Consider the following 13,628-nt stretch of genomic DNA (forward strand, 5'->3'; position numbering starts at 1 on the left):
AAACAAAAATATTGTGTTTAGAAAATTAAAAAAATTAAGTGCAAAAAAAATAAACAGTGACTGATTTGATCTGGCACTATTTGTCGCCTAATTACGAATAGCGGAGCAAAGCGGAGTTTTTATTTTCATTTGCAAATTGAAGTGCACCTGAAGTGGTAGAAACTGCAAGACATAAAGTTAATAACGAGATTTAGATAAAATGTAAAAAAAATAGCAGTTTATGAAAATTAGTTCTAAAAAACTTAAACTGAAAATATGTAAATCATATATATACCAAGTGTTATTAAGTACAATTAATTAAACAGGAAATGTAAACAAATATATTATTGTTAGAATATCACCATAAATAAAATTTAAAAACACAAAATTAGATATATATAAATATATCCAATATATAATTTTTTATTCGTTGGAGTTAAAGCTCTAAACGGTGACCAGTGATTTTACCAGACAAAAAGTGCAACAATTACGCATAGCCAATAAAGTCACAGTTCAACCAAAACAAACTTTAATAAAAACCAATTTCGTTAGTAACGGAAAAAAAAATTACAACAAATACAAGAATACGTACATTAACTCGGCAAAAAATCAAAAAATCAAAAACTCAAAAAATCAAAAATTAAAAAATATAAAAAGTATACAAAGCATTAATAATATTATACATTATTCTGCTTGAATAACAATATATAGCATAAATATATTTTAAAAAATATTTAACTACTTTAACTAAGCAACTCTAAAAGCATTTAAAATGGTTTCATATTACAACGCATTGCCATATACGCAAAAGCACAGTGCGGCCAATTTGCCCTATCCCGGTAGTCAGTCATGGCAATGGGCTGCAAACTATCACACGACTCCAAATCATCAATTCGATATGGATCGACATGAAATGTACTATAATCATCATATGCTGCATTCAGTTGTTACCCCGGCTTCAGATTGGCATTCACCAACTTCCTCGGATAATTTTACGCAAAATGCGCCAAGTGCGCATCAAATCTTGCATCAGCAATCATATTTTAACAGCGGTGGCCCTAATGGCACTGGCGGTAGTGGAAGCGGTAATGGCAGCGGTTCAAGTAATTCCACTGCTTCCGGCAGCAGCAGCTCAACAACGGCAGGTCCAGCATCGACTAACACGCAATTGAATGAAACAGCTAGTAGTATTGGTGAGCAACACATCGCCGAAGGTTTACCATCACCTCCAATAACAGTATCTGGTAGTGAAATATCAAGCCCTGGTGCTCCTGCATCTTCTTCGTCACCACATCATGTAACACATCATTCAAATAACAACACAAGCCCAACAACAGCCAACAATAACAATAATAGTAGCATTCATAACAACAACAATCGGACATCACCAGTTAAGGCGCAATATTATGATTGGATGAAAAAACCATCTTACCCAGCTCAACCTACACCAGGTAAGACTATTTACAAATTAATTGTAATTTAATTAATAATTTGATCGAATGTACGGTATTATTTTTTTCTACGGTATTTATAATTTCTAAACAATTTATTTATTTTTTTTTTTTTTTGAAAAGTATCCTTTAGATGTTTTTTTTTGTGAAATTGTTTTTGCTAAATAGGGTTTGCATATAAAATATTCACATATATGTATGTAATATAACGTCGTTAAGTTCTGAACTTGTTTACATGTAGAGATATATAAATCTCTGCGAATCTCATGTCTTACCAGCGGTAAAAACTACCAGCGGTAAAAACTATTTGTCTTAAATATTCTTTCCTATATTCTGTTCAATATAAATTTCTGCGAAGCTCCTGTCCTATTAGTGGTAAAAACTACTTATGTTACTTGTCTAAAATATTCTTTCCTATAATCTGTCCAATATAAATTTCTGCGAATCTCATGTCTTACCAGCGGTTAAGATTACTTACTTGCTTAAGATATTCTTTCCTATATTCTGTTCAACATAAATCTCTGCAAAGCCCCTGTCTTACCAGGGTTAAGACTACTACTTGTCTAAGATTCTCTTTCTTATATTCTGTTAAGACTACTACTTGTCTAAGATATTCTTTCTTATATTCTATTCAATATAAATCTATGCTAAGCCCATGTCTTACCAGTAGTTAAGACTACAAGCTTGCCTAAGATATTCTTTCCATTTTTCAGTTCAATATAAATCTCTCCAAAGTCCGTATCTTTCTGCAAAGCCTAAGATATTCTTTCCAATATTCTGTCCAATATAAATCTCTGCAAAGTACGTTTCTGTTAAGATCAATATTCATTTAAGTTCAGCGCATATAAAGATAAATTAAAATAGGATATAATTATATATATTTGTAACAGAAAAAAAGTGTTTGAGAGATAGACGGGTAGGTTAATTAAGGATCTCATTTTAAATTTTTGTTATTTTCGTAGCATTACACAGATTTATTAATACTAATTACAAAATATATAAGTAGAAACGAAAATTATTACTGTTATTAATATTTATTATAAGTTTTATTTTAATGTTTATATAAAAGGTATATTATAATATATGTAATGTGTTACAGAAGACATTTGAGAGTAGACAGATTCTTGATCAGTTTAAACTTGATTAGTTTAAAATTGTAACTATGTCTATATCTTTACTAAATATTGTAGCTGACTAATTAAGCTATAATTAAACAAGGGCACTGAAAAAGGGTTTCTCTTAATACAAACAAATCATATATCCTGCCTATAAAAATTTTCATATACGATCTAACTATATTATAGATAGTTAGATAACTCATAGATATTAAATTGAAAATGAACGTTAGATTGTTATTGCTTAAGAAATTGCATACAGATTGATTCAGATTTAGATTTGTCTTTCATATGAATTCATGGGTTAATTTCAAGTTTTACAAATATTTGAAAAATAGAAGAAATGTCTAAGACTGTGACCTTCTTATATGTTGTATGAAAAGCCTCATATGTATATTGTGTTATAATTATGCAATAAAATTAAATTTAATTGTTATCTTAATTTTTTTAATAACCAGTTTTGGTTATTGAATTGAATTGAATATATCTCTAAGATATATAAGAAAACAAATCTATTGCATTAGTTAGTAAATTATTGCATTAAAATCTTTTAATGTGTTTGATGAAAGCTATTAAAGCATTATTTTGCAATAAATATTATACACTTATACACTATTATACACTATAAACAATTTCTAGAAGATTTAAGCGAGTTAAATTTCTTTTCCTCAATTTTTATTGAACATTTTTTTTAATCATATAACTTTTATTAATTCTTCGTTTCTAAATGTTACAGCAAAGATTGTTTTAATATAAAGCGAATGTTTATGAATTATATTTAGATTTCAAAATCAAATCAATATTCCTTTATAAAATTTATATATATATATATATTCGTTTTTTCCTTTCTGTTTCATAAAATTATGTATATTGATCCTTTTTACGAGTCAGCGCAACTGAGCACTTTTACTCTTTGATAGCTGGGCGTACTACAGGGTCCCACCCATCTTATTGACTAATTTATGTATTCCTTATTAGCTTCATGATTATTCAGTGATTGATCTAAGATCTGCGTACCTCCCCTTGCGGATAGTGATTTCTCTAAGTTTAGATAGTGCTAAGTAGGATAGCCTGTCAGTTTTTGCATATAACTTCAGGTTTCTGTCCCTTATGTATTTTTTGATCGGATCTATTCTAAGGTTTCTAAGCATGTCATTTGTGCGGATGTAAAAAAGGAACTTTGAAGAGTCTTTGGAGAGCCTGACTTTGAGCAACTTGTAGCTTTTGTAAAGTAGAGTCGGCAACTTCATAAAATTATTAGTGCAAATACAATTACTGCAAATTTTTGCATCACAATGAATTCTGTCTAATTATCCATTATACACTGCACCTTCATTATGGTTAGTTTCGATGAATAGTTCTTATCCATTGATATTATATATTTTTCTAAATTTTTGTTTTGATGATAGCCAATATATTTGGGTGATTATAGAGCTGTTGTAACGTTGTGGCTTAAGAGCATATACGTTTCTTTAAGGTTATTATTAAGCATCAGATAAAGCAAATTTTCTCGTTACTACACGGATTTACGTTAATGTTGATATATTTTTTATACTAGTAATGTGTAAATGTTGTAAAAAATAGTTTCACAAAAATTTAATTTTCAATAATTCATTTATAAGAGAAGATTTACTATATTGTAAATCAATAAAAAAATTTTCTAAATTCAAATTTTCAATAATTCTTTTATAACAGGTAGTTCACTATTCTGTACTTTTCGCTTAAATCGATATTGTACATATAAATAAAATTCTGTGTTACACAAAACAACGTCGTTATTGTTGCAAATATTCTGTCTGTTGTTTTTGAACATCATTTTTGCATGTTTAGGTTGTTAGTTTTCTATTGTGCACCAGCTCGTATATTACTCAGTGAATAATAAATTAATAATAATATAAAACGATGGTAGTGATTGGTGAATAAAATTATTGTTAGGACTAAAAAAATTTCTGTAGAACACTACTTTCTACTACTTTATTTATAATTAATGCATAATATCTTAATAATCTTACCAACAATTTTAGTATTTTCTGCAGAAAATGAGAAATTACACAACAATTGAGTTACTTCTTTCAAGTGTGAAAATATACATAAAAAAATTTTCAAATAAATGTTTTAAATACACATTTATTTTTAATAAATAATTTATAACTAATAAATATTTGTATAATTCAATGGATTTGTATTGTAGAGTTAAAACCTTAATTTTGAAAAATCTAGTTTTAAATCCTAGGATGGTTTAGATCAGTGGTTCCCAACCTTTTTTTGACCAAGGACTACCATGAAATTTTTTATTTTAAGTATAAAGTGTATAATAAACTGTATAATTATTTTAATATACTTTTTAATGCCTTTCTGTCATAATGTATGAGGAATTGTATAAGTGCATATGTAGATTATATGGGCTATATGTTAAAATAGGTATATAATTACTTGAACATTTTTTGTGATTATTTTCTAATAAGTGAGGTTAAATTTGATTTATGGACCATTTTCAGCCATCTCGAGGACCATCTGCCGTCCGCGAAAATACAGTCGAGAATCACTGCTTTTAAATTAAAACTAAAATTTAGTAATTATATATAGATACCCTGTTTTGTATTGTACATTTATGAAAACGCACTGTAGTCTGAAGGGATTCACATTTGCACATATTTAAGAATTTTAGTTAAACCGGGCGCGTTTTATTCTGAACATTTCTAATATATATTTGTATACAATTAATTAATTAATATTATTAATTAATGTTTTTTTTGTTTTTTTTTTTTTTTGTAATTAAGGATAACAACTAATTTCCATATAAATAGGGCTGAATGTTTTGGTTGTCTTAATCCTATATAGACCACTATAATTAATAAAATTTAATTTAGGACTACAATAGTTTAGACTAAAATTAGTTTTGTTAAAATATTTTAGCGAGTGCTATAGTTTTCCTAATATAATATGCTATTGTTTATACTAACGTACAAATGGTATACAAAATTAACTACTTTTAGGTACTCTCTAAATACAAAAATACAAGTAATTGTATCTTTTAGTGGTTCACACAACTACCTGTAGTAACAATATAACAAAAAGAAAAAAAAAATATTGGATGGCCTTGTTAGACGAGTAGAAAAAACATATTTCGCGGAAAACATAGAAAAATTTGAAAATTTAACACATTTATCAGATAATTGTGAAAAAAGAATACGGAAACTAAATATAATTACCTAATGGATTTTTTTTTCTAAGGACAAAAAAATCCTGAACCATATTTATACATACATATTTACTATATAAACTTACACGAAAGGTAGTTTATCTAAATGAAGTAGTTTAAAAATGATTTTAAAAATGATTTTAAATAAAAACTTTTTTCTTTTTTAAATATTTTTTATGATTCAATTTATCATTTATTAAAATAAATTAATTCCAGCAAATTTTCACACTAAAAACCGTCATACCTAATATTTTATATATACATCTAATTTGCTTAACACTCTCTGTTATTTGTTAAATTAAAAAATGAAATTATTATAATTTATTTGTATAAATTTGTATTCATAATACGTGGGTTATTCCCAAAATTCTCAAAGTAGACTTCGCATATATGTGAAGGAAATATTTTTGATATTTATTATAAAAATGTACATAATTTTTTGAAAGGTGTTAAAAAATTTAAATTTATGCAATATACATTTGTATAAATTCATTTAAAAATATTGTTAAAAATATATATATAAAAAATATGCTTAGATAAAATATGCTGACTAAGCTAACTATTTAATGCTACAGTATGAATACAATGTTGACTAATTTTGAATCATAAATCATTTAACAATAAACATTTTCTGTATTATAAAATGAAAGCCAAAATGAAGAATCCCAAAATCAATAAAACTAGCGGGAAGAAACCGATGCTAATGTGTTTTATTAATTCCATAAAAATTTTTAAGATTAAGGCAGTTGGTTTTTATGCTCCTCTATGTAACATTATATATAATATATATATATGTGTTTTTATAAATTAAAAAACTATTTTCACAAATACTACTAAGTATATTATTCTACTACCTTTTAATGAATATTGATATTTTCCAACGTTTAGTATTTGACCTCCAATACTTTTAATATTTCTGTATTTATTCGCTTATATATGTAGATATAAATAATTTGAATAATATGGCTTACTCTAATAGAGGTTTTCCGGTAGAATAATTCTATTAAACCCTTATACATGATATGAAAATTTCTTAAATAGTTCACAATAGTTGTTAACTATTTCTTAAATAGTTAAAAACAAATAGTTAAATAGATAATTAATGATTAATAACCATTGTTTATTAAACACAATCATCTAATGCAGTTTTTAATTGGTAAATCTGGGGTAATTTTTTCAATTGAGATTTACTCTAGTGCAATTTTCATTTTCAATTGCTAAATCTCGACAGAAATATATAACACTTGAGATTAATATATAACACTCTACCAAGTTTACCTTGAAATGAACCGCCATTTCATATGACTTGACAAATAAAGTGTGACTTTATTCAATATATATATTTATGATAAATATAAATGTCTACTAACACTACTATAAATATATCAGACTACTCTAAAAACGTTCGATTGGACAACTAAATTTTGACAAATCGAGAGTAAATCTAGATTGAGTCCAGATTTACTGATTAAAACGACGCACTATGCTAATGCACATACGGAATAGGCAGCTGGAAATGTATATTCTTACAGAAGCAGCAATAAAACTCTGGAAAGTAGGTTCTATACTACTTTTTATTGACCCAACAGGGCCCAACAGAGAGGGCACAATAAACCCGACGGTCGCAGTGGCACATCCCCTAACAATAATCATAATACTAATTAAAACGCCTTAAAAGTTAGTTCTAATTAATTAATGTTAAAATACTTTTTGTTATAGAATTTCTTATTTAATGATCAATATTTTTTTTTTTTAAATTTAATTATTTGTTGTGGGCTATTAGGTTTATATAGATTTAAAAAAAATTGGTATATATATTTTAAATTGTTTTTTTTTTTAAATAAATATAATTTTTTTGTATTTTTTATTGCTATATTCCTGTATTTTTTCTAATATATATTGAGCTAATAGCTTTAAAAAAAACATTTCATTAGTTGAAGTCTTTTAATATAGATCAAATTAATATTATGAATAGGGATTTTCAGTAATTTGGTATTCGGTAACCTTTTACCGAAAATTGTAACACAAAACCTAATTATACTTAAAAGTGTGGTAAATATAGTATTCATACAAAATAACTAATAGCTAATTCAAGAAATGTCCTTTTTTATAAAGGACGAAATTCTGTCATTCACTATTCTATAAAACGAATGTATAATTCAGTTGGACCGACGATTAAGAAACTGTAATTTATAGCAATTAATTTTTGAAATGTTTTGAATTTTCCTATAATAACAAAGCATTGCTATATAGCACTTAAAAATATTAAAGGTCTTGAGCTGTAAAATTCTCTTTAATTTTCTAGACCTTGCTTTATAATACTAAAATATTTAAAGTTTTGAGTTGTTCATTTTTTTTGTAATCCAGAACCCTGCTTTATAGTATTTAAAATGTCTATGGTTTTTGGTTTTTTAATGTCTTTAATTATAGATATATGTATTCATTTAGAGAGACAATATATAGATCTATCGGATTTGGAGAATCCAAGATCCTAGTCTTGAATACTTATGATCCATGAAATACCCTCATAGGTGTTTATTCCGCTTGTACATCAGTGCCGGCACTCCCCAACTACATAATATGCAGTTTCTCTCTCTTCTCTACAGTATCTACAGGCTAATTTGGATTGAATTACTAATTTTGTTAGGTGATTATTCAATTTACAGTGACCGGTCAATAATCTCGTGATGATTTTTAGGTTATTTTTTGATTGTTCTATGCAATTTTTGAAGCGTTTTAGGCGTTAGACGTATATGTAAGTATTAATTAATCAATTAGCGAGTTTTTGTTTAAAAAAAAAAACCTATTCGTCTTAGAAGTTTTAAATTTATTCCGTGTTTGAAATTCAAAATATCCCTTAAGTTATATATCTAGTATTCAATATTTAAAAAGAATTTTCATTTTATTATTAAAAAAATTCCAACATATATATATGAACACAAAGATATAATTACTAGAATATTTTCTAAAAATTTGTTCATTTAGCAAACATTTCGTTAACAAAATTTATTAATGAAATAAAATATATCATTATTGAATCATAAGCACTATTTATTAATTTATGAAAACTGTTCATTGTCAACATAAAATTGCTTAAGATTTCTTTTATTAATATACAGCTCAATCAACTTATCAGTTTAAATTATTAACTATATATAATTAATTCATTCTCGAATGAAGTCAATTTAAAGCGTTTATTTGAAGCAATAATTGTTTAAAATGGCCCAATGAGCAATGCATGCCGTGTAAATATTATAAAGAAAAATCTTAAGATAAAGTGTTAATCTAATTAAAAACGAATTTAAATCGTTTTAAAGCCAACTGTAAATCAAGCTATATTCAGCATTTGATTAGAAGCTACTTAACACACTTTTTTACTACTTCAGTTAATGTTTATTAAGACAATTAAAAATAAATAATCATTTGCATAGATTTCGGACAATCATAAAATGTTAAAAAAAGTAAAAAATAAAAATAAATTAGAATAACAAAAACAAAAAAATGTATTAATAAAATTAAAAATTTTTATAAATATATTTGAAAAATATTTATATTAATTTATAATGAAAAAACTAATGAGAACCAACGTACTTAACTGTAGGATCCATCATCAGAGAACAGCACTACAAACAAAATTTTTTCGGATATATAGCGAATAAATTAAAGATAATTACAGAAGTACTTGCATTTCAGAAACCAAACATCTTTTAATTTATTCCAATACTCCAGTCCAGTGTTGCCCGCTTGTGTACCGTAGGTAAATAAAAAATTTAACTTTAATCTAAATTAATTTTATTAATTTGGGAGCTATAATGAGAAAGAGAGCATTCTATAGTTCAAAAATCAACTTAAAATTTTACTTCTGAACGTAGTGAAAGACTATTCCCTAATTTAATACACCAATTATTTTAAAATATATATATATATATATATATATATATATATATATATATATATATATATATCTTAATATATATACAAAGAAATATGAGTTTTGAATGATATGAAAAGTCATACATATCTAACATTATATTAGTCATCTAAGTCTATAACATTATATATATAATGATATATCATGATATGATATATTATTTTATTAAAAAGTTGACTCGAAACATTAATATATAGTAATATAAAGATTCAGGGCTCAAGAAAAAAAAATAAAATAAAATACAAAAAGTTGTTCTCAGCAAAGTTATGAATAGCACTATAATAATGGACATGACCAGTGGCGTAACTACATTTTTTAGGCCTGTAAGCAAATTCTAACTAAGGGGCCCCTATCAACATACTAAGGGGCCCCTCTTTTTATACTCTTTACACGAAAAATGTGAAAAGGGTATATAAGGTTTGTCAAGATTTTCGTAACGCATTAAAGGAAACGTCGGAAATACCATTAAGTATATATCAGTACAGTATATATATACTTTTTCAGTTCAAACTACTCTCTCAGCTTTTGAACTCTTCGAATGAAACTTTACACACATACTTTTAGCCGACCCTGTTCACCATTTGATTTGATTGAAATTTGACGTCTATTTCTTGCAGCTGTGATATAAACTTAACAATCGGATATGAGGTTTCTCCGTTTTTAATAAAGGTATTTAAATAGAATTTAGTGTATACAGTACTGATATTTGCAAAAGACAACGTACAAAATTATTTTCAAATGGGTTTAAATCTAGATATAGCTTCCATATAAACTCTCGATTACGACACATACTTTTCTTAGAAAAACTTTTTTATTTTATAAATAGGTTTAATATTTTATTTGAAGTACATACATATTATGTACTTTAAATTTAAAATTTACGTGTCTTTTATAAAATGCAATATGAAGTTATTCCAACGAAAAAACGTTTACAAACATTTATAGTGGGGCCCCCTAAATTCGGGGGCCCGAAAGCGTTGCTTCCAGTTGCTTCCCTGTAGTTACGCCACTGGACATGACTCTTATAAATTAACAAAAAATGGCTAATTTTAAAAATGTTTCCATAATAAAAAATTAGAATAAATGTAATAATAATTAAATAAACAAAATTAATATAAATGAAATTGCAAATACTGGAACGACACAAAAAAAAAAATTAACTAAAAAACTGAAAAAAAAAAGTATTTATATATATATATATATATATATATAAATTTTTTATATAAACTTAAAAGAAACATAGTGTGAAATAATTATTAAAAACAATGACAGGGTAAAAATAATAATTAAAAAAAAAATGAATATAAATTACAAACACAAATAAAATACAATTCTAATATTAATTTAGAATGATAAAAATTAAAATAATTAACGTAAAAATAGTACTAAAGTATTTCTGTACTAAAAAATGTGAATAAAACACTTAATATTCAAAGTACATGCGGAGTATCCAGCGAGGTTATATCTAGTCACTATCTATCCAATATATTGTGCGATCGAAACGACTTGCTAAATCTTGTCAGATATTGTTGATTGGCACGGCACGTCCTTTGTGTAATAGTGCAGAATCTTATTAATTTATGTATATATTTTTTCTGACCGATAGTCGAAATGTTCATTTGTCTACGGTTTCACAACACATTTTCCAAAAGTCTTTTAAAATATATAACATAACCTCTAGCTACAGTTAAAAAACACCAATGGAGAACGATCATAAACCATCATGAAAGGCAAAAACACAAATAAACTTGATTTTTTTACCACTCATAATCTTCGTAGGATTGATTTCTATTCTCTATTAATAATATATTATTTTTAATAAAATGAAAATAAAGAGGTTTTTTCGAACAGTAGTGAACTACAACAACAAAAATTCATTTTTATATTATTTTAATTAATTGAATTTTTGGCTGACCATACAGCTGTTTCGAGTATTTCCAAATACCCATCATCAGTGGTCTTGAAAATAATTCTTGTATTTAATTATTCGTAAATAATTATTTTTTGAGACTTTGAGTACCAGGAATCGAACTCGGCTTCTGCCAAATGTGAAGCTCAGAATCAGCGCGCCTGAAAATAAAATATTAAATTGCTTAAGTTAAAAATATCAATAAAAAACTGTTATTTATAATATATATATCATAAGATATTCTTAAAACTTTAAAACTTTAAACTCTTTTGTATGTTTAAACGTTCAATATATTAAATTGTTTACCCTAATGGTTTTATATAATGAACAGAATTTTTGATCTAGTAAATTTCAGTGAATAGAGTATTTGGAGAAAATTTCATTATCAATTTTCCTAGAACCTATACTGTTAACTTTTAGTTCGAATGGGTTATGTTTTAGCCCCACCCCAACTTGAACCATACTTGATATTTTCTATTTGGATTTTTGAAAAAAAAAATGTATATTTTTAGCTTTTTATTTACCGTTGTTGTCGTCAATAGGTGTGGAAATAAAATTGAAGAGAAAAAAAAACACAAATTTGTATCCGATTAGATTAGCATTTTTGTTATTGTATCGCTTTTCATTGTCAATCGTTTGTTGTTGGTGTGTAAATCCTGCGTTGTTGTTGTTTTCTGTTCTCTGATAAAAAAAGTCGTTTGAGTGATACGCGGTTTTATTATCGCGGCAAATAATGTCAATTGCGACTGCTTGATATCAAGCCAAACCGAATTTATTAAAGCACGTTCGTCATAAACCAATAAAAATTAGTATGACTTCCAATAAAAATTAAATAGCGACATTTAGCAAATCTTTTCAACAATTATATTGGAAATACCTTATGATAAATTATTGTTTTAGAATTTATAACTGCAAGAAAAGTACTATAAAATTATTACAAAAAACAAGCAAAACTACGAAATACTTAAAATTTAATACGAATGTATACACAATCTTTGTACTTTATAATGAAATGTCGATATAAAATTGTTGCGCCTTTTAATTGGTTTATCAATCAATTTTAATAATTATTAAGTGCTTACCTTCCTATTCATAAGTATTTGTATGTTTGTGCCCAATCCAATAACCAATAGTTTGGAAAAAAATTTGTAAAATACATGCCACGCAATGCTTTTCAATACGTTTACCTTGACTAAGGCTACATAACTATATCTTAACATATATATACAAAACACAATACAGCTATAAACACTATTTTTATTATTAATTAATTATTAAATGTTTCAAAATGAATATATTAGTTATATATAATCATATTAGAAATGTATTTAATATTGTATTTTATTAATATTTATTATACATAATTATTTTAATTATAATTATTATTAATATTATTTCATTTACTGTAATTATCAAATAATAATTTTAAAAAATTTTTTAAATTTTTAATATAATTTTAAGCACAATAATTACTATAATTGTTATTAATATACAATATTATTTGTTATCAACAATTATTATTATTATTTTAATCAATATTATTATAATGGTAATTGTGTATTTTTATTTTTTATTATAATATATTTTATTTTATAAGTATTAAAATTGTTTAATATAACAATAAATTTAATATAATAATCATTGTAGTTCAAAAAATATAAATAATTGTTACTGTTAATGAAATACATTTACTAATAATTATTTTACAATTATTAATTTTTAAATTATTTTCTTTTATTATTTTTATATTGAGTTTGCTATTTTAATTATAAAATAAAAATAGTTTCATATAAATTATTATTATTATTAAATATAGGAAATTTTATAATTTTATAAGAAGTTAAATTTTAAACATTTTCTAAACTATTACAATTAGATTTATTATTATAATTATTTTTTTTTTATATTAAACATTTTATATTACATATTGTTATTTACAAATAAAGAATAATTTTCTTTAAGTATTATTATATTAAGTTTGTTATTTTAATTATAAAATAAAAATAATTTTATATGTGATATATAATAAGAAATTTTATAA

The 13,628-nt window shown here is 25.2% G+C and overlaps 1 protein-coding gene across 1 annotated transcript in view; it reads left to right on the forward strand.

Annotated features, from left to right (window-relative positions):
- The first annotated feature begins 677 nt into the window (after positions 1-677).
- The window catches only part of LOC119689493 (homeotic protein caudal), a 54,954-nt gene continuing 42,003 nt past the window's right edge, over positions 678-13,628 (forward strand). The window contains exon 1 of the mRNA XM_038104326.1: positions 678-1,430. Coding sequence (XP_037960254.1) covers positions 752-1,430 — 679 coding nt within the window. The 5' untranslated portion in view covers positions 678-751. The remainder of the gene's footprint in view (positions 1,431-13,628) is intronic.

This window comes from Teleopsis dalmanni, chromosome X, assembly GCF_002237135.1.
Source record: "Teleopsis dalmanni isolate 2A chromosome X, ASM223713v2, whole genome shotgun sequence".
In the NCBI taxonomy this organism is placed as follows: Eukaryota; Metazoa; Arthropoda; class Insecta; order Diptera; family Diopsidae; genus Teleopsis; species Teleopsis dalmanni.